This window comes from Cnephaeus nilssonii, assembly GCF_951640355.1.
Source record: "Cnephaeus nilssonii genome assembly, chromosome: 4".
Taxonomy (NCBI): Eukaryota; Metazoa; Chordata; class Mammalia; order Chiroptera; family Vespertilionidae; genus Cnephaeus; species Cnephaeus nilssonii.
The window spans coordinates 34,753,409-34,776,351 of NC_137075.1; the positions used below are offsets into that span (position 1 = coordinate 34,753,409).

General features: G+C 44.8%; 1 protein-coding gene and 1 pseudogene across 2 annotated transcripts; one reads left to right on the forward strand and one right to left on the reverse strand.

Moving 5' to 3' along the window:
• Window positions 1-16,653: 16,653 nt before the first annotated feature.
• On the forward strand, window positions 16,654-17,589 carry OR5AU1 (olfactory receptor family 5 subfamily AU member 1; the record flags this gene model as incomplete). Its single annotated transcript, XM_079769722.1, has 1 exon — window positions 16,654-17,589. One exon carries the CDS (start codon window positions 16,654-16,656, stop codon window positions 17,587-17,589), a length of 936 nt encoding a protein of 311 aa, XP_079625848.1.
• Window positions 17,590-18,693: 1,104 nt separating this feature from the next.
• Window positions 18,694-22,548, reverse strand: LOC307097664 (small ribosomal subunit protein uS2-like; annotated as a pseudogene). The gene is made up of 2 exons: window positions 22,530-22,548; window positions 18,694-19,555 (listed from the first exon to the last, which is right to left on the reverse strand). The product of its transcript is annotated as a small ribosomal subunit protein uS2-like (transcript).
• Window positions 22,549-22,943: the final 395 nt, after the last annotated feature.

Sequence of the window (22,943 nt, forward strand, 5' to 3'; positions counted from 1 at the left end):
TGCGGCTTCGTCCAGAAGGTCGTTGGGCTGTCCGGTCTAATTAGCATATTACACTTTTATTATTATAGAAGATTTTCAAGATATGGATTGATTCCCTTGTGTCTTATAAGAAATAAGGTGAGCCCCCAAATTCAGGGGTCCTGGTAGAACACAAAGCATACTCGGGAGCCAGGCAGCCAGGCAAATACCTTTACTCCTGCAGGAGGGTACGCAGCACATGGTCTAGAAGCACACGCACACTGAGCAGGCGGTCTGCTTGGCTTTTTAATCCTGATGCACATGACCTGTCCCTCACTCTTGATTGGAGCTCAGGTGTACAGTATTTTGTGATTGGCTAATTTGAAGGGAGGGGTTGGACTTCGCCGTTTCAAGATGGCGGCCCCCAGGGGAGCTGCAAGTCATGTGGCCAAAATGGTGGCTGCCAAATCATGCAGTCCAACATGGCGGCTGTCTAAACTGTTCTTCGACAGAAAAGATGACTTGTTTATTCTCACAGTTTCCCCCTTTTCTTTATCTAAACTCTTTTCTTGAAACTCGGCTAACATTCATTGACTTTCATGCTCTAGAGTGTCTAGGAGAAGACTAATTTGCTGTTTGGTCAATGCGGTTTCAATTAACCCTTGGATAAGGCCCCCCCATACATCATTGTAACTCCTAATCAAAGGGGTGAATATGGACACCATCGCTCCTTCCACTTTCCAAACCATTGCTCTAGTGAATCAGAGAAAGGATCCTCAATCCCAGGTTCCAGCTCATTCATTAGCTAAAGCTGCCAATGCCTTAGGGCCTCAGTGATGGTCCATCTGGCTGTGTTGTCCAGAATGAATGTACAGCACTGACCCCCAACATTATACATATTCCTCCTTTTTCTGCCAGAATCAGATCCAAGGCCAACCTACTCTCCCAGGTCATCCTGCTGGTGGCATCTAGTTGTTCAGCTATCTCTTTAACTGTGTCTGGAGTATAGTTAACAACTCTTTGCTGGTAATCTTATATAATAAAAGCCTAATATGCAAATCAACCAAACAGGGGAATGACCAGTGGAACTACTGGTTGCTATGACATGCACTGACCACCAGGGGGCAGACGCTCAATGCAGGAGCTGCCCCCAGCCTGCAGGCCCCAGGCCAGCCAAGGCGGGTGCCAGTGGGGGGCCCCCAATTGCTCTGCAGATCGGCACTGATGGCCGGCCAGGCCTAGGCACCCTACCCATGCACAAATTTTGTGCATCGGGCCTCTATTAGTAAATATAATTAATCCAACTCACATTCTTCTTTAAAGTGGGCCACCAGAACAGGACAGATTCAAATCCTGTGGCAGTCTGATTTCTAGCCTTATACCCCTTTGGCACTCCTCCTAGAATCCCAATGGTATCTGTGTATATAAGGGGATCAAAGGAGCCCCCTAGACTCTCTCTCCTTTTCCTAGTCTGTCTGTCCATTGAAAAGGTTTACGATATGCCAAAGTGAAAGGGATAGACAATTGTATCAGAGCACAAGTTCCACTACATTTGCTGAGCAAGGTCCCCCATGACACCACCAGACATCAGCACTGGATATCGACAGTGCAGCATGATTGGCTTCTGGGGAGACTTGGCCATTTACGCATCCGGATAAATTTCCAATAAACTCCGAGCACTGTTCCCCCTCTTGAGAGGCAGGAGGTATATTTTACGTTGGAGGACAGGGGCCAGATCATTTTGGGGGGTCCTTGCTCTTTACCTCTGTTGAATGGGAACAACCGGGCAAGAGTCTTACAGGAAGCATTTCCCCAGGCGGTTTCCTCCTGGTACAAGTCAAGCACATATTCCATCCCGTTACTGTCTGAGGTCCATCCGAATGGAAATGGGACCACTTGGGCCTCTGGCCTTCCTGCCGTGCAAGCGTAACAGTCGCTTTTATTTAGGACACATACAAAATATTTAATCCATTCCACCCAGCATTCATTCCCTTTTATCCTACTTCTATTTTCATGGTGGTGGCAGTGGCCTAGGGGATCTTGTCCTGTGACATCTACTCCTAAATTTAGTCCTAGCCAATCTTTTGACCTAAAGGCTGAAATATTAAAGTCATTCAAGTTATCTATAATCAATAACTTAACTAGGTAAGCATGACCCAGATTGTACACATTTCTCCAGGCCACATTTGTAAGCTCCTACAATTTTCCAGATCCCTAAAGCAAATAGAACTCACAGTACATGATGGTTGTTAAGACAGATCACAGTTTTTAGAATCAGTTTCAAGGGGATATGTCCTGGTATGGCTGTTCAAGTTGAGGTGTGTCCACCCTTAACCCATGTGTGATGGGTCCAACCTCGCTCTGCAGTCTGAACAGCAGTCTCTGTGGTAAGCAAAACAGGGTAGGGTCCTTCCCAGGAGGGTTCCAACTTGCTTCTTTTCCAAGTTTTGATTAGAACAAACATAGTCTTCTGGTCGATGGTGATGAATCAGAAACTCAAGAGGAGGGCCTTGGGTCAGGAGGCCTTCTAACTTGAGAGAGATTAAAGTAGAAGATATACACAGTACATAGTTCTTAAAAAATTTGGTTCCTAGTTTTCATTGTAGGAAGATCTTGAGGCATTCCAGGGTCTATTGGAATCACCTACAGCCAAATCTAGGTAAAAAACACACAACCTTTTCTTAAAACTTAAACCCTAGAAAGGTTGTCAAACCCATTCTACCAAAAGATTATATAGCATTCAAAGTGACAAGAAGGTATTATTATTATTTTTTAAAATATATTTTATTGATTTTTCACAGAGAGGAAGAGAGAGGGACAGAGAGTCAGAAACATCGATCAGCTGCCTCTTGCACACCCCCCACCGGGGATGTGCCCGCAACCAAGGCACACGCCCCTGACCGGAATTGAACCCGGGACCCTTGAGTCCGCAGGCCGATGCTCTATCCACTGAGCCAAACCGGTTTCAGCCAAGAGGGTATTATTAAACACAAACATAAGCTGGTAGAACTTCAGTTCCCACAACTAAGATTACTTTTTTAATACCTGATTAATATAACATAATAATTTATAGAACTTTTGCTTCAGAAAAAGACTAACCAAAATAAGGTTTATTTTCTAACTTCATTTGTCCTTGGGTGTGGTCAGCAAATGACACTAATTAGATTTCTGCTATCACTCTCCCTGAGTACATTGATATAAGCTATTTACTCTCTGTTTAGGGAGGCAAAATGCAAATCATTTACTCTTAAGTGTCCTTGGTTTAGGGAAGATAGGATTTACTAGATGGCTCAAAATTGCTGTTTAACTATTTAAATTTTCCTATTCTACTTATCCTGGCTTACTGGCCTGTATCATTTATTCAACTTCTTTTCAACATTTTTCTTTACAAACATTTTATGTCAACAAATCTTTCTTTAGAAACCTTACAACTTTCAGAAATAACCAGATTTAGAAATCACTTACTTTCTTCTTCAAAATGCATTTTCATGCTTCATTCTTTCTTTATTATACCAAAACCATAATTTATTTCCATAATTTTAGAATTCTTAACCCTTAGAAACCTTAATTTTTAGGTGGCATGTAAGTAATCAATATTCCTCAGACTAGCAATACATTCACATTTTAAGAGATATTTCAAATAAAATACAAGACTTATTAATTAATAGATTCAAATCCATCCTCTATATTTCCCCTAAGAGGCAAACTTAAATTAATTAATGTTTTAGTATCCTGTTATTTCAAAATATTTAGATGTTTATCATTTAACCCAGCAATGCTCCAAAGCCTTTAAGTTATCAAAGACTGGAAAATTATGTATAGGCCTATGAGGCTGGAGAAAAGGGCAGGGGGAGAAGGGAGCAGGCCCCACAGCCTGTTCTCAGAACTCTAGCTGCTTGGATTCAAAACTGCCACATTTTCCCTTAGAGATAACATGCTAAGGTTTGGGTGATAATGAGTTCAGCTTCTGATAGTAGCTGGACTGTTGGGATCTAAAGGCTCAGTGAGGGGTCCCTTCCTTTTTCTCTGTGACCCATATGCTCCCTTTCCCGGATAGCCATACCTGACCTTCAAATCATTCCCCCTTCTTTTCCTGAGAATAGTATTCCCAAGGTAGACATTAACTTGGGTCTCCATAACACTTGTGGGCCCCAGAATTGAGTCTAGCTGGTCAGCTAAGCCACGTGGGTCTTCCAGCAGAAGTTTTAACTATTTGTTTTTACACTGCTCCAACTCCTTTCACAACCTAGAAAAGCTGGTTCCTGGTGGTACAGAGGCCTTAGGGCAGGTTGGAGTCTTATCAGGACAGCCCTCCTCCTGAGGGGGAGGCTGGGATTGTAAATCGCCATCTTTGATGTTCCCTCAGATTGTCCCGTGGTTGCATGGGGGGTGGCGGGGAGGCAAGGCAAGTGATCCCCTTTCTCTGTCTGCCTTTGTTCTCTTTTAGACTTCTCTCCCTTTACAGGGAGAAGGATGACTGGCCCCTTCCTCCAACAGAGAGCACAGTCAGTCTCCTCTTGAGTGACTGGACTTTTATTATTAACATATTTATAATTATTACTGAAAAGCTTTATCATAAATCCTTCATTTTAGTTACATCTATTTATCATATCTTAACAACTTTGAGATTTTAAAGTCAATTATTACCTAAAGCATTTTCTTGACCAATTTTGTAAGAGGGATAACTCAATGTGAAAGTACTATTTTATTTTTCTTTATGAAAACAGGAGTGCCCCTGCTTCACAGCTAGAGGGTACTTCTACAGATCTGTTTCTCCTAGTGTTATGGGGTAAAACAGAAAACTGGGGACTAGTTATGGTTATGGGAAATATTAATTATGCTGTTAACCATGATTGCCCTTTCTGTTCAAAGAAAGGACATACCAACCTGGCTGGGAGTCTTATGCCCCGGGACCTGGGAGTCACCCTTGGAGTTCGGTCCATCCTCATTCAAGAACTTCCCATTATCATGGAAGCATTAACCTTGTTGCCCAACCCAGCCCGTATAGTTTACTTCCCCATGTTCATAAGCCAGGAAAGAGCAAACTAAAGTCCCTAAAGTTAGAAAGTCAACGTTAAATTACAGACACACAGACAGAAATCTCACTAGCTAAGTTTCTGGTGGCTAACACTCTGAGAGGGAGAGCAGGAAGAGTCCCCAAGATTAAAAATTCTTGGCAGCTGCTGGGATGTTCCTGCAGTCTCTGTCACATGTTCAGCCCCACCACACATAACTAGGCTTCCCCAAAGCGGGACTTGTCCCATTTTTAAACAAATTAAACAAATAACAAAGAGACATAAAACATCAACAGAAACACTCTTATACATGCACGCACAACACACTAAAAATTACACCACAGAATGCCTGGCATTAAATCCCGCTCCCCCAGAGCAATGTCTTCTGTCCCTGGTTCGGGAACTGCCCCTCCCCAGAATCTCAGCATTCTCCCAATGGACTATTTTGGGAGAATGTATTCCCTAGGCCTAGAATTTCTGTTTCCCATCCTCGGCAGGTCCTTTGTGACTATGTACTCAACCCCCCATATTGGAGATTTCTCGTACTCCCCGAGATCTCTTCGTTCCTCTCTGGCTGCTTCCCTTGCAGGAGAATGGAACCATAGATCAGAACTTCGCACTTGCTTTATGTCCAAGACACATCCCAGTCACATATGCTCTGAGGATACCCAATCACCAGAGTAGTAGTCAGTCCAATTTCCCACCTTGGCTCATGCATGAGGTCACCTGATTGCCGTGGGTCTTGCTTGGGCCCTTCATACGTTGCTGGCTGACTCTCGATCCTGAGCTCGTAGTTGGCCCAGGGGTAATGGCTGTCCCTCCTCACTGAGGCGGCCACAACTCGGCAGCAGGCCGCCACTCCTCAGGAGAAGGGGGTCCAATTTCCCTGTGATGACAAACGGTATCCCAGATGCACCCCCAAATTATAAGAAATACGGTGAGCCCCCAAATTCAGGGGTCCTGGTAGAACACAAAGCATACTTGGGAGCCAGGCAGCAAGGCAAATATCTTTACTTCTATGTAGAAGGGTGTGCATGCACATGGTGTGGGAGCATGTGCACATCAAGCAGGCGGTCTGCTCAGCTTTTCTAATTCTGACACATGTGACCTGTCCCTCACTCTTGATTGGAGCTCAGGTGCACAGTCTTTCACGATTGGCTAATTCAAAGGCAGGGGTTGGCCTTTGCCGTTTCAAGATGGCGGCCCCCAGGGGAGCTGCAAGTCATGCAGCCAACATGGCGGCCGCCTAAACTGTTCTTTGACAGAAAAGATGACTTGTTTATTCTCACAGTCTTCCAAATCTGACTCTGATAGCAAGCCCACAGTGATCCTCACCAGCCCAGAGTTAGGGTAACCAATAAAATATTGTGAAAATAATGGTGTGTGCTTTCTGAGACACCCAAGCTCTTAAGTACATTGTGGCTTCCTCCTTGCATTGTCTCTGTTTCCTTCCTCTGCAGGGAGGTCCTTGTCCTGTCGTGAGGACAGTCCTGTGGGAAGACCCAGGTGCAGAGGCACTGCGGCTCCTGCTGACAGATCAGCACCGGCTCCGTGAGTGAATTACCTTGTCAGCGTATCCTCCAGGCCTTCAACCAACGGCAGCCCCGCGGACATCTTACCTGCCATCCCACAGGGGAGCCAAAGTCTCTCAAATTTCTTACCCTCCCCCCAAACGGTGTGAAATATTAAGTACTTAATGTTCTTTTAAGCTGCCAAACTTTAGGGCAACTTGACACACAGCCACAGATCACTAATTCAGATTTTGGTCCGTGGGAGTGAGCTGCTGTCCCAGCAAAAACCTAAAAAGTTGGCGAGGCTTTGGCAGCAAGGAGGAAGTTGGAAGAACTTGGAGGAAACAGCCCCGTGAAGGGACTGTGAGCTTAATTCTGATGGCCTTGGAGGAGGCTGCCAGTGTGGATTTAAAGAAACAGGAGGAAAACGGTTTTGGAAACTGGAGAAAAGGGGGCCTTTTTTATGAAGTGGCAGAACGTTTAGCAACAAAGCTGCCGGCAGCGGTGCAGAAGGTAGACAATGTCCCTGATGAAATGGGTCGCCTACGCAAGAAAGAGATGTTCGGGAAGGGTGTTGAAAAGCGTTGCCTAATTTCTTCTAGCTTCTTAGAGTGAAATGTGAGGAGAGAGACAAGGGGTGGGAATGGTTGTTCCACAAGAAGAAGCAAGGATGCTCAGGTCAGAGAATCCCCAGCCTGTTCAGATGGCAAGTAAAGCGAATACTAACAGTGGCAAGCAGGGAGCGCATGTTTAGGGTGTTCTCAGGGAAACAGTGTCTGAAGGTGAAGCTGAGGGCGAGAGTAAAATCTTTTGCGAAGACCTGAGAACCATTCAAGGTGACGCCTCAAAGAATAGTTCAGCCAAACAGGAGGATTCTAAAAAGCCGGAGAGCGTCATCCCTCAGCACTCTCAGCAGAGGTCAAGGCACAGAGCAGTCTCAAAGAGGCGTCTTACAGTGATTTCTGTGTGATGGGAAAGTCCCAACAAGAGTCACAGAAGACCTCAGAGTGGCAGAACCACAGCAGCTTGCACTGTGAGACAGTAGGAGATGAAAAGAAGCCTTTCAACCCCCAAACTTCTTCAGACAGGAAGCAAGCGGAGACCACTCGGCTACAAACACAGACTTGCTTTCATAGAAAGTGAAGGGTGGTTCAGTGGGCAGAACCACGATCTCAGAGGTGGAGCACACAGCCACAGAGAATGACTCCCAGGACTTGCATCCTAACGAAAAGATTGCCAACAAGTGCCCTACTGAGCTTCAAAATGTCTATGCCGCAGTGACTCCTGCGTGCCTGCCTGCCCCTCCTCCTATTTTCCCCCTGGTGTTCCTTTTATACCTGCCCTGTGGTATGTGTGTGCATGTAGAAGCCAGATATCACGTGTGTGTTTAGTTAATCAGTTTCGTGATTGAGAGGCACTGTTCTGGAGAGACTCTGTGTAGGGGACCAGACCTGATGAGCTTCATCCATTCATGATTTAGTGAGGTACTTATGGACCTTGAGCTGGCACTGTAATGGGAAGGGGCTTTTGGGGGTCTTGGGAGCGGGTGAGTACATTCTGCATGTAAGGTGGACATGAATCAGTGAGGGCCAGAGGGCAGACTCTGGTAGCCAGTCTTTAAGATAGCTCCACGGAGTCTCACCTCCTGATATTCATGCCTTTGTATAGTCCACTCCTACAGTGGATAAGGCTGACCTGTGTAACCAAAAGAATATTGCAGAACTTAGAGTGTGTCACTTCCACGAAGTACATGATAATAAATGTTTATTGATTTAAACTGCTAAAATTTGGGATAAATTGTTGTGTGGCAATACATAACTAATCCATCTCATTATGAACTAATGAGTTTAAGCATATTTAATAGACTATTAAATCAAATATGATTGTTAAGTATTTAAGGAGAGCTACTAATAGAGAGGAATTGGTAGAAGAAGAAAAAAATGCAGTGAAAAACAAAGAAATCTTAATCCAAAAGGAAACAGGAACAGGGTGGGGGAGGAAAGCAAATTTGAAAAAGTATGACAAATGAAAAAATCAAAGTGAGGTATAAAAATAAATTTAATATATCAAAAAGCCCCCAAAATTGTAAAAAGAAGAGGAGGTGGAAAAAGAAAAAGGAGGAAAAGGAGGAGGAGGGGAGAGGAGAAGGAGGGGAAAGAGAAGGAGGGGAAAGGAAGAGGAGAGGGGAGGAGGAGGGGAGAGGAGGAGGAGAAAGAGGAGGAGGAGGGGAAAGAGAAAGGGGGGAGGAGGAGGGGAAAGAGAAGAAAAGAGGTGGTCCCTTTCAAAATAAGTTCATGTCCTCATAGCGAAACGCTGTGAATGCTTTCTTATTAAGAAAAAGTCTTTGTAAATGTAATTGAATTAAGAATCTTGAGATGAGATCATCTGAATTGCCCTGGTGTGCCCCAAATGCAGTAAGAGACAACAGAGAAGCCGCACTCACAGAGGAGAGGCCGTGTGAAGACAGAGACGGATGGAATGGTGTTGCTACAAGCCAAGGAGCACCTGGAGCCATCAGAAGCTGGAAGAGGCTAGAGGATCGCTTCTCTCCTGGCGCCTTCTGAGGGAATATGGCCCTAAAGACTCCTTGACTTTGGACCTGTTGCTTCCAGAAATAAGTTTCTATGAAGAAATAAAATTTAAGCTACTACTAATAATAATAATTATAGAAAGAAGAAAAAAGCCAGAACCCAACCCCCAAAATCTTACCTATATAAAAACAGAGGTACTCTGATTGGTTAAAAGAGAGAATTCCAGATACTTGCTATTTACAAAAGCCATACCTGAAACGTTGAATGTTGGTTTCCAAAATGACCTTAATGTGCAACAAGCTAACAGACACAAATGGAGGACACACATTCCTTCACTGGAATGCATAAAGGGTATAACAAACTACCTGAATAAAGGTAGTACCTGCATAGAGAAGACACTTTATCAACGGAACAATTCTCCCTGGCCTTCAGATCTCCACAGCGTCATTCAGGTACCGATTATTCCATCCGACTGGGGTGAGGGTCCCACTCCATCCTTTTCAGAGTAGCCACTTATGAGGCTTGTTTGATTTCTGCCTAACCCATGCCAGCTGTTCTGATAAAGCCCCTGAACGCTTACTGTGTGACAAGTTACATCTGAAGTCAATATTCCAGGCATATCATTATCCTAAAGACCTAGGTTTCAGGTCTGCTTGGGGAAATTCTGCAAACATAATAACACAGAAAGGTTGAAAAGAAAGGGTTAACAGTGAAGAGCTGGAAAAGATATGCCAGGCTAAAAGCAATAGAAATAACGCTGTAGTGACAATATTCATATCAGGAAGTATGTTTCAGAACAAAAAATGTTAGCAGGCACAACGAAGGTCGTTTTATAATGATAAATGGGCAAATTCATCAAAGAGGACTGACAAAAAAAAAAAAAAAGATTCTGAGATGTCCTAAGGTAAAATTGCAGCGGCAGGAGAAAGAGACAGAACAAGGAGCCTGTCAGTCGCTGTGGACCAGCTCTGACCAAGACTGCTCACATCCCCGGGATCTGCTGCATTTCCAGGTGCTATTTCTGTGCTTTTCCAAGAGAGCGCAGAGCCGGGCACTGTCCGACCCCTGCAGCCTCCGCTTCTTATTTGCACATGAGCTTTAGGGACTCGCCGTGTCCCTCCCAGAACTAGCTCCTCTTCACCTTCTCCCATTGCCTTTGTCCACAGCTAATGTAAATTCTTTCAGAACGACTTACATCACACACACACATACACACACACACACACACACACACACACACACACACACACACCCTACTTGATATATAAAAATGCTTGCAAAACTCCTGGGTGTTGAATATGTCTTTCCTATTTATCCATGTTGCGGGTTGTTTAGACTCCACGCCCCAAGACTGGCCTCCTTCTCCTTTTTTTTTTTTTTTGCTGGTGCTGCCAGTGGAAATTGTATTTTTCCCCCCAGGATTGCATGGAAAGCATTCTACAGACCCATGCCCGGGAGGTGGCGACGTGGCAAGATTTATTCGGGTGGAAATAGATGGCTGCCCCTGGGTTTCCAATGTCTTATCTCCATCTGTCCTGCCATGGAAAAATCCCGTTTTGTCTTCATCAAGGCCAAAACAAAGGCCCGTCTCCAGAGTGTCTGTTTCATATTAAGGCTTAGTCCTTTGGAGTCGGCGTCGTCTGCTGCAGACTCGGTTGGCTGCTAAACCTGCTTGGTTGCACATGTTACTGGTTGAGAGAGAGAGAGAGAGAGAGAGAGAGAGAGAGAGAGAGAGAGAGAGAGAAGGGCTTTGTTCCTGGGATGATATTATCTCAGGCTTGGGAAGGACCAGAAGCTTTTTCAAAATAACCAATCAACTTCCCGAGCTTTCACAGGCTTGCGCTAGGTCCCACCTAGGTCTTCTGGGGTTGTGTCTCTTACCCAATCTGATCCTTTCCCCAGGCTAGACTGACAGGCCTCTATGGTCACCACCTTGGCTCCTATTGGCTCCCCGCAGTGATCTGTGGGGGAATGGACGGTGGTTCCCTGGGGAGTGTGTGAAACAAGCAGGCTCATGCTCCTCCGTTGATTATGCTTAATAATGTCTGATTCCCCTTGTTCCTTTCCTTTATTAATCTCTAACTACATATGCTAACATTAGGAATACTAGACCCTTTTTTAAATTAAAATCCTCACCCAAGGATATTTTTAGAGAGAGTGGAAGGGAGGGAGGGAGAGAAAGAAAGAGAGAGAGAAACATCGATGTGAGAGAGACACATTAATTGGTTGCCTCCTGCATGTGCTCCGACTGGGCCAGGGATGGAACCTACAACCTAGGTATGTGTCTTTGACTGGGAATCGAACCCAAGACCCTTCAGTGCTCAGGCTGACGTTCTAACCACTGACAAACACCAGCCAGAGCATTGGCCCTTTTAAAATATATATATATATTGATTTCAGAGAGGAAGGGAGAGGGATAGATAGAAACATCAATGATGAGAGAGAATCATTGATCGTCTGCCTCCTGCATGCCCCCTAATGGGGATCAAGCCTGCAACCCGGGCATGTGCCCTTGATCAGAATTGAACCTGGGACCCTTCAGTCCGTAGGCCGACACTCTATCCACTGAGCCAAATTAGCTAGAGCTGACCCTTTCTTTTTAAGCGACTTCCAGCCACGGAAGTTAACTTTTTTTTTTTAACAGGACATAACAGTGTTTAATGTTTATGTATCTAATAACAGAACTTCAAAATACATGAAGCAAAAACTGAAGAACTGCAAGGAGAAATAAATTTACAACCACAGTGAGAGATTTCAGTGTACTCTGCTTTCAATTCTTGATAGAACAGTTAGGCAGAACATTAGAAAGGATACAGGAGACAGATATGAATAACACTATCAGCAATTTGACCTAATTGACAATTATAGACCACTGTACAGGACAACAGCAGGTCACGCATTCTTTTCAAGTGGACATGGAACATTCACTAAGAGAGACAGTGTTCTGGTCCATAAAACAAGTTTCAATAACTTTGAAAGCATTTAAATCATACAAAGTATGTTCTCTGACCACATGCTATTACGTTAGAAATCAGTAACAATCTCTAGAAAATGCCCAAATATTTGGAGACAAAACCATATACCTCTACATTTTACTATGATCTTGATGCCTGGGGAGGTCCTCAGCTATAATCTAGGTCACAGTCTAAATTGGGTAACTGGCACAGAAGAAAGAAAAACTGTAAAAACTTGGTTTTCTAGTGCAGAGGAAATATAGGTAACAATGACCTAAGTGTTAAGTTTGGAGTTCAGGTAGAGCAGTCCTTTGGGGCTAATGATCAGCAGTATTGCCAGGGATCTGGTGTGGATTCCTTCCCTGCACTCCCAGATTCCCAGTCACCTGATTCCCAGGAGTAGAGACTCTAGAAGATGCTAATAATTTTGTAAACACATTAATGGGTCTACATGGGGCCAATTATTTTGACTTCCTGGCCTGCCTTCTAAACCCTCATCAATGAATATACATCATCCTCCCCAGGGGAAAAGGTGACTCTGGGATATCTCCCGCCGGTATGGGAGCAGTTGTGAGGACCTTGCCGGGAGGGGAGTGGGGCTGCCTCACTCCCCTCAGCACGTGAGGGGTTAAAGTCAGTAGAAGACTCTGATTCCCAGACTCAGTCTATAAACCCAGTGAGTCTGGCTTTATCTTTACTGGTTTTCTACTGAAGGCTTGTGTTCTGACCCCCAGAGCGATAGCTCTGCCATCCAGTCATGTGCGGTGCTGGAATTAAATCGTTTGCTAAAGAACACCTCAAGCAACTTTGAAGGAGGATGTTCTCTGGTGTTTGATTATCATCAGGTAATACTCAGATTTCTGGAAATTGTTAACTACTAATACATATTCTGTGAGCAAGAGAATGTCCCAGGACAGCCATGCTACCTACAGGCGTTTTCCCAGGCCACGGGAGAATCTTAGCAAGTTTAAAAAGGACATCTACACGTGGCTCAGGAAGATATGTGCACTTCTGCAGGTGCCTCATGGTTTAGTGTTTCTCAAACTGTGGTTCAGATACAACCTGTTTCAGAGTCACCTGATTTGGGGGCCCAGCTTTGGACCTATTGGAATAAATAGGTCTAGTTTCTGAGGTTGAGACCTAGAATTTGCAGCTTCTCCGGTGCCCCTTGGGCAAGGCACTTTAATGTTTAAGAACTACTGTTTGGGCCCTAACAGGTTTGGCTCAGTGGATAGAGCATCGGCCTGAGGACTCAAGGGTCCCAGGTTTGACTCCAGTCAAGGGCAGGTACCTTGGTTGCGAGCACATCCCCAGTAGGGAGTGTACAGGAGGCAGCTGATCGATACTTCTCTCATCGATGTTTCTAACTCTCTATCCCTCTCCCTTCCTCTCTGTAAAAAAAAAAGCAATAAAATATATATTTTTTAAAAGAACTATTGTTTGGGAGTGTTGCTCAGAGTCACTGGCTGCTTCCTCTGGCTGCCTGATCTCTGTGTCCCCATTCTGCTATCCCAGGGAGAAGGCCAGGAAGCATGTGTAACTAAAGCCCCTTGCCTACTGCTCCCTCAACTTCAGGCCCCAGGCATCTGCTCTCACTCCTACGTTCTTCACTCCCCAATTCATTTCCCTGTAAGGCCTCCCTTATGTTTTCTTTCTTTCTTTTTTTTTTTTTTTCACATTTTGATGACATTTTATTTACACAAAAATGTAATAATTCTACCTTTGTGAACATGGGACTTCATTAATATACGGTTGACATTATATCATAATGCCACTTCTTTTTTTTTATGATCTTTTTTTTTCTTTTCACTTTTTTTAAATTAAGGTGTACATATCTTACCATTGTCCCCCCCACCCCACACCCATACATGCCCTCACCCCCCAGAGTTTTGTGTCCATTGGTTATGCTTATATGCATGCATACAAGTCCTTCGGTTGATCTCTTTCCTCCCCCACCTCTCCCTAACCTTCCCCCTGTAATTTGACAGTCTGTTTGATGCTTCACTGTCTCTGTATCTATATTTTTGTTCATTAGTTTATAATGTTCTCTCCCTTATTTTTTCTTCCTAGTTTTCATTCACAGGTACGAACTGCAGTCAACAGAAATAGCAGTTATTCTAGAAACCTTTGAAAAACTGTCAGAGATGTGAATTTCTCCAGTTTCTTGATTGACTAACTATATTCTGAGTAACTTTGAATTTAGTGCAGATTGGAGAAGAGAGATGAGAGAAGAAAGGGTAGGGAAAGAAAGAGATTGGATTTAAAGCAAGCCGTAAATCTGGGGGATCTGATCAGCCACCACCCTACTCTATCCCATCTCACCTCCCCACCTCATCTACCCTACCTTGAGATTGGCCACATTCCTTGTTTTGTCCATTCTTTTAATCAGAGAGATACTTGCAGACCTACTACCCACACCAAAACAGTCTACTGAGGAAAGAAGATGTGAAACTGGGTCTCAAGAAGTATGACTCCACTCTTCACTGGGGTTTTTGCAGTCATTTCTCTGAAGTCCTTGTTATTTGCCTTGAAGCTGAGTTTGCTTTTGACACCAATGGAGCTGATGACATTTGCAACCCAAATCTAGCGCTGCCACATCACTGCAATAACGGGGTTCATTATAAATTAGAAGCTGTTGGGATAAGAATGTCTGAATGTTACAGTTCAGAGACATCAACTAAATCAGAGATATGCTCCGGATGCTCTAAAAGAAGTTACTGATGGCCTGTGTTCAAATTTGCACTCATGGTTTTTGTTTGTTTGTTTTTATCCTCACCAGAGAGGATATTTTTTATTGATTCTAAAGAAAGAGGAAGGGAAAGTGAGAGAGGAAGGGAAAGAAACATTGATCAGTTGCCCTCCATGTGCGCCCCAACCGGGGACTGAACCTGCAGTCTGGGCATGTGCTGACCGGGAATGAAACCCATGACCTTTTGGTGCATGGGATGCTGCTCAACCAACTGAGCTGCACTGGCCAGGGTGCTGTTGTTTCATTTTATTGATCATGTGTTAGGTCTGTCTCCCCAACGAGAATAATCAAAGCTAACATTCTTTATTTTTTTTCATGTGCCAGGCTTTATTCAAGTGCTTTACATGGGTTAACTCATTGAATTTTTACAACAATCTTTTGAGATTAATGCTATCATCCCTATTTTACAGATGAGAAAGTTGAAACTCAGAATGGCCAAATAATGTTTCTACAGTAAAATAAATAGAAGGTTTCTGCTTGGAACGTGGGCTGACACCAGAGTCCGTGTGTTTAAACATGAAATATACTGTCTCTAAGAAGGTCAGACACTCTTTTAAAAAAAATTTTTTTAAAAAATTGATTCCAGAGAGGAAGGGAGAGGGATAGAGAGATAGAAACATAAATGATGAGAGAGAATCATTGATCGGCTGCCTCCTGCACGCCCCACAATGGGGATCAAGCCTGCAACCCGGGCATGTGCCCTTGACCAGAATCGAACCCTGGACTCTTCAGTCTGCAGGCTGATGCTCTATCCACTGAACCAAATCAGCCAGGGCGAGGTCAGATGCTCTTGAATTTCTGACAGGGGAACACAGAGCTAAGCATATGGAAGGCTGTCAATATACACTGAGTGGCCAGATTATTATGATCTCTAAACACATAATAATCTGGCCACTCAGTGTATATCCTATATAATAAAAGGCTAATATGCAAATTGTCCCCTCAACCAGAAATTCGACCAGCAGGCAGGCCGGCCAACCCTCCATGACCCCTCCCACTGGCCAGGCTGGCCAGACCCCAACCATGCACGAATTCATGCACCGGGCCTCTATTACACACACACACACACACACACACACACACACACACACACACACACTGAGTGGCCAGATTATTATGCGTTCAGAGATCATAATAATCTGGCCACTCAGTGTATATTTGATAAGTAACTGATTATTTAGAATTTTTTAAGATTCCCCAGAGACCAAATTGTGTATATATTTTTAATATTTTCCATTGGTGCTCAAGTAATGCTTCCTAACTAACCAGTAAGTAGAGGAGACTTTCTTTTTAAAAATTTTATTTTATTTATTTTTGTTGTTAATCCTCACCCGAGGATATTTTCTCCATTGATTTTAAAGAGAGTGGAAGTGAAGGAAGGAGGGAGAGAGAGAGAGAAAGGGAGACATATTGATTGGTCGCCTCCTGCCTGCTCTGGGGATGGAACCTGCAACCCAGGTACATGCACTTGACCAGGAATCAAACCTCTGACCCTTCAGTGTGCAGGCCGATGCTGTAACCACTGAGAAACACCAGCCAGGGTGAGAAGACATTCTTTATGACTGAGTTCCATCTCCAAAACCAGACTTCCTCAGTAAGACCAATCTTCAGAAGGCTGTCCTCGGGACAGAACTAAACCTAGTGAGACCCCTTGGGTCAGAGGTCGGCAAACTGTGGCTCGCGAGCCACATGCGGATCTTTGGCCCCTTGAGTGTGGCTCTTCCACAAAATACCACATGCGGGCGCGCACGTACAGTGCGATTGAAACTTCGTGGCCCACGCGCAGAAGTCGGTTTTTGGCTCTCAAAAGAAATTTCAATCGTTGTACTGTTGATATTTGGCTCTGTTGACTAATGAGTTTGCCGACCACTGCCTTGGGGGTTCTGCCTCATTTCTGGTGCTCTCCATTCTCCACCCCCAGAGCAGCTGCGAAATATGGAAGGCGCAAACCTGAGCCAAGAGATGGAATTTGAGCTCTTGGGTCTCACCAGTGACCCCCAGCTCCAGACCCTGCTCTTCGTGGTGTTCCTGGGCATGTACATCATCACTCTGCTGGGGAATCTGATCATGTTCCTTCTGATCCATGTGAGTGCCACCCTGAACACACCCATGTACTCTCTCCTCAAAAGCCTGTCCTTCTTGGATATCTGGTATTCCTCCACGGTTGTCCCCCAGACGCTGGTGAACTTCTTGGCCAAAAGGAAGGTGATCTCCTATCTTGGCTGCATGGCTCAGCTGTTCTTCTATGTGGGCTTCGCCACCAGTGAGTGCTATCTCATTGCTGCCATGGCCTACGACCGCTACGCTGCTATTTGTAACCCCCTGCTCTACCCTGTCACCATGTCTCCCGAGGTCTGTGTCTCTCTGATTGTAGGCTCCTACGGTGCAGGATTCCTCAATTCTCTTATCCACACAAGCTGTATCTTCAGTTTGAAATTCTGTGGTGCTCACGTGGTCACACATTTCTTCTGTGATGGACCGCCCATCCTGTCTCTCTCTTGTGTGAGCACCTCCCTGTGTGAGATCCTGATCTTTATTTTTGCTGGCTTCAACCTTTTGAGCTGCACCCTCACCATTTTGGTTTCCTACCTCTTAATTCTCTTCACCATCCTGAGAATGAACTCAGCCCAGGGCAGGTTCAAGGCCTTTTCCACCTGTGCGTCTCACCTCACCGCCGTGTGTCTCTTCTATGGCACAACACTTTTTATGTACCTGCGCCCCAGGTCCAGCTACTCCCTGGCCCAAGACCGCAGAGTTGCCGTGATCTACACGGTGGTGATCCCAATGCTGAACCCCCTTATCTACTCTTTGAGAAACAAGGATGTGAAGGAAGCTTTAAGAAAGGTTTGGAGCAGGAAAATAATGGAATGATCTCAACTCGTTAGCACATATCTTTAGGAAGCCGAGGAAACGTGATCTCATGTGGTGCTAATGTGAGCACATTCCCACGCTCGCCCAGGGAGCAGTGGGCATGCTCTCTGGTCTAGACGCAGGTGCTCCTGCACCAGCCTCCCAGCCTGCTGTAGAGAGAGCCGGTGGTGTCATAGAGACTAGAAAGCAGTGACTTTTTTCAGATGTTTCACTCATATATCCATGTTTATGAACATTTCACTCTATTGTTAGAAACTGACATTTATGTTCTTCGTGGTAAAGTTTCCCCTTAACTAATTCGAAGACCTTGGCTGATTCTTTAGAATCTCCCCTTTGTAAAATATGACTCCTTGGCTTAAACATTTTTCAGATTGTCTAATTATTTGAATCATACTGTAACAACAACTTCAAAAGTTCACATGATGTTTCATTGTCTTGTTGACTTTTCCCCTAGCCAAATAGCTACTTGGTCACTTTTAAACTGAATAAGCTTGGGCAAATTTAGAATCACAGATGTCTCATCTTTTGTTTTCAATTAAGTTTTTGTTGTTTGCTTTTTTTTTAAAAAATATATATATATGTTTATTGATTTCAGAGAGGAAGGGAGAGGGAGAGAGAGGTAGAAACATCAATGATGAGAGAGAATCATTGATTGGCTGCCTCCTACATGCCCCACACCAGGGATCGAGCCCCCAACCTGGGCATGTGCCCTGACCAGAATCAAACTGTGAACTCCTGGTTCATAGGTCAATGCTCAATCACTGAGCCACACCAGTAAGGCTCATCTTTTTTTTTTTTTTTTTAATGGACACAACTTTTATTTTTTAAAAATATATTTTATTGATTTTTTACAGAGAGGAAGAGAGAGTTAGAAACATCGATGAGAGAGAAACATCGATCAGCGGCCTCCTGCACACCCCCTACTGGGGATATGCCTGCAACCAAGGTACATGCCCTTGACCGGAATCGAACCTGGGACTCTTGAGTCCACAGGCCGGCGCTCCATTCACTGAGCCAAACCGGTTAGGGCTGGACACAACTTTTAGAACTCTATCTTCTGTCAACCTTATTTCTATCCTGTTTAAGAGTTTATGGAAGAACAGCTTAAGACCACTCAGTGGTTGTTCCTACCCATTCAGTGGGCTGAGCAGTGGGGGCTGCAGACCAGCCTTCAGTGGCAGCTGAGCGCTGCAGGTTTCAATAGGAAACGGCTGAATAGGCACAGAGGGCACCTGTGCCTTCAGACCATTCTGTGACCTCAGGTTACGCAGCAGTGAACTTGGGTACCGAAGTTCATTCACCCTAAAATTCCGCCTTGGCCACAGCCTTTCCAGCAGCGGCCTGCTCTTCATTTTCTACCTCTGTAGAAGTAGAGATCAGGCATGACCTCCCTGTGGGTGGTCAGGGGAGACAGTGCTGCTCATGCCCAGAACTTCCCAGGCCAGCATCCACCACAGCAGACCCACTGAGGGAGCCCCCTGCTGTTGCAAGGGATGGCAACACCCACATAGCTCAGAGGAGAGTCTGTGATACACAGAGCAGGGGGAGGCAGGTTAACATAAGGCGCCTCTGTGAGATCTGGTGGTCAGCCCTGGGGTCAGTAACCACCAGAAGTCCCAGCTCCTAGAAGGCTGCCTGGATCTGGGTGGTGGAGGTTCCAGGAGTGAAGCGGCTATGCCAGTGGCTCCAGTGGCAGCAGCGAACTTCAGAGCAGCTCGCGGGCCGGTGTTCCTGGACGATGTGACATTGACCTCAGCGGGGTTTTCAATGGCAACAATGACACGAGCTGCCAGCAGAAGCTCGCTCAGGTTCTCTTCGGATTGATGATGTGGACGCCATCGCTCTTCCTTTTGTAGATGTCCTGTTCCATTTGAAATCAAAGTTAGTGCCACCTAAGTGGGTTCCTGCTGCAAGGAATGTAAGGACATCCTCCTCCTTCATTTTTGGACATCAAGGGCTCCGGACCCTGTGAAAGTTTCCCTTTATGTGGAAACCGAGAACAACACTGTGTGGGCACCTCGCTGGGTAGCACGGAAAAGATGATTTTATTTTAATTGATGTGGTTTAAAAAATATTTAAATATGGGGGCAGGCTAGAAGGGTCAATGTGGGGAAAAAGGGAACCTGTGTAATACTTTCAACAATAAAGACTAAAAAAACTTTAAATAGACTTTTAGAGAGGGAGAGAAACATCAATTTGTTGTTCCACGTGTTTGTGCATTCATTGGTTGATTCTTTTTTAAAAAAATATATTTTATTGTTTTTTTACAGAGAGGAAGAGAGAGGGATAGAGAGTTAGAAACATCGATGAGAAACATTGATCAGCTGCCTCTTGCACACCCCCTACTGGGGATGTGCCCGCAACCAAGGTACATGCCCTTGACCGGAATCGAACCTGGGACCCTTGAGTCCGCAGGCCGACGCTCTATCCACTGAGCCAAACCAGTTTCGGCAATTGGTTGATTCTTCTATGTGCCCTGACTGGGGATCAAACCCACAATCTTGGCATATCAGGACAACGCTTTAACCAACTGAGCTACCCTGCCAGGGCTAATCGGTGTGAGTTTTAAATTAAGTACTCAGATATTGCAGGTAAATCATTCAGCATATCATAGTCATTGGTGTGTTCCCTCGCCTTTTCCTTTATAGCAGCGCCCCTAAGCTCTCACAGAGTGAGAATGAGGAGAACATATTTTGCCTTTCTCAAAGGCTGCTGTCCCTGCTAGTTATTCTGTTCCTGGTAATTTGTAAGTTGTGATTGAATTAAACTAAACACTTTTAAATCAGATAGAGGGAGCTCAATCAAGCATGATATTCCTGGGCTCTTTGTCCTCCTTGATAAACTTGAAGAAAATGAACCAGGCATGCTTGGCTAGTCCCCTCACAAGGGGAGACCTGCCCTGGCTCAGTGAATCCATGACTCACTCAGCAAAGTCTGCTTAACCCTGAGTTCAGTTTCATAAAGACTATTTTCCCACAGATACAATTCATGTACTTTCGCCTTTAACAGAAACACAATTGATATTTGGCTCTCGATCTGATTATATTTTATCCTTTTTCTAAATTGTTCAGAATCAGGAGGGGAAGAATGGCGCTATATATTGACACACCCACACAAAAATCCTGAAACTGAACTTGTTCCTAAATTTAATGACAACATCTCCTTTCCTAATAGAGTTTACTGTTAGCCTTTAATAATTAACATTGATCATATTTAAGTATAGTGGTTATCTTTTGGTGCTAATTAGAGATTTTATTAGAGGTGGTGTAGTATAGCTGATAAGATGTGGGCTCTAGAGCCACACTACCTTGGTTCAAATCCTGGCTCCATCATTTCCATCTGTGTGACATTATTTAACCTCACTGAGTTTCTTTCGGGATAAAAACAATTGCAGCAATACAGTTGTTGTTAGGAGAATTAAGTAAATTAATGCAAGCAAAGCCCTTGGAACAAATGCCTGGCATAAATAGCTATTCTTATTAGAAATGGCTGCTGAATTTTTATCAAATGCCTTTTCAATAACTCGATATAGTCATGTAATCTTCCTCCTATATTATATTTCCGAGGTAAATTGAAGACATAGATTTCCTTATGTTAAAACCATTTTTGTTTCCTGGAATCCTACTTGGTCATAAAATGATTTTCTTTTAATAGACTGTTGGATTTGATTTGCAAAGAGATTATTTAGAGTCTTGGCATCTATATTCAAAAATAAACTTGGTTTATGGTTGTTTTTTAAACTATAGTTTATATTGATTTCAGTGAGGAAGGGGGAGGGAGAGATAGAAACATAAATAATAAGAGCGAATCATTGATTGGCTGCTTCCTGCACGCCCCACACTGGGGATTGAGCCCCCAACCCAGGCATGTGCCTTGACTGGGAATCGAAACATGCTCTCCTGGTTCATAGGTCGATGCTCAACCACTGAGCCATGCTGAGCGGGCTTTATGGTCTTTTTGTATTACCTTTATTGTGTTTTAGTATTAAGGGTAAACTAGTTTTATAAAATGTATTTAAGTTCTTTCAACTTTTCCTATAGTATAGAATAATTTAAATAAGATAGAAATATTTGTTCTTTAAAAATGATTCTCAGCTATAAATCCATCTGGAACTGGTGCCTTTTAAAAAGGTAGATCTTTAATTAGCTTTCTAATTCCTTTTTATTTTAAATATATTTTATTGATTTTTTACAGAGAGGAAGGGAGGGGGATAGAGAGTTAGAAACATCAATGAGAGAGGAACATCGATCAGCTGCCTCCTGCACACCCCCTACTGGGGATGTGCCCGAAACCAAGGTACGTGCCCCCGACCGGAATCGAACCTGGGACCTTCAGTCCGCAGGCTGACGCTGTATCCACTGAGTCAAACCAGTTTTGGCTAATTCCTTTTTATTTTAAATACTAGGGGCCCAGTGCACAAATTCGTGCACCTTGAAAGGAACTGTGGGCCGCGAGGCTGCGGTGGACACAGGGGCAGGTCTCGGCCCATCCTCTGTGCCCCCGCCTGACCCCTCCCGCTGTGGCCCCCGGTCCCCTGTCTGCCGGCAGCCCCACTCCTGCCACTGCCACTCCTGCGTGCTGATGGCACCGGCCCCACTCGCATCTGCTGACATGGAGTGATTGGGGCTTGCACCAGCAGTGGGTGCGAGCGGCAGCTGCTGCCCTGATTGCCCCTCAGGAGCAGGGGGAGGTGGAGAAGCCCTCAGGGGCGCTGAGTAATCGGGACTGGCCCGGGGCACTGGCTGCAGGTGCAAGTGGGACTGGCGCTGGCAGTGGGTGCAACCAGTGGCTCTGGCGCTGGCAGCGGGTGTAAGCGCCAGGTGAGACTGCAGTGTGCGGGAGTAAAGAATTTTAAGTAACCACCAGAGGCTCGCCCCGATGCCAGCGACTGGTGCCCTGCCGTGGTCTAGCACCCCTGCTCACCTGCTCCACCATCTCACCTTGGCCAACATTGGCCATATTCTGCACACGCCCCCTGGTGGTCAGCACACTTCATAGCGACTGGTTGTTGGGTTGTTCAGTTGTTCCACTGTTCGGTCTATTTGCATATTAGCCTCTTATTGTATAGGATATTTTTATTGATTTCAGAGAGGAAGGGAGAAAGATAGACACACCAATGATGAGAGAGAATCATTGATCCTTTGCCTCCCGCATGCTCCCTACTGGGGTTCGAGACTGAAACCTGGCATGTACCCTGATTGGGAATGGAACCGTGGCCTCCTGGTTCATGAATTGATGCTCAACCACTGAGCCATATCTGGCTGGGCCAGAGTTTGGATTTTTAATTAGTTTACCAAGGGATTTCCAGGCACCGTAATGTTTTACGAACATTGCACCAAACTTGAAGAGTAAAG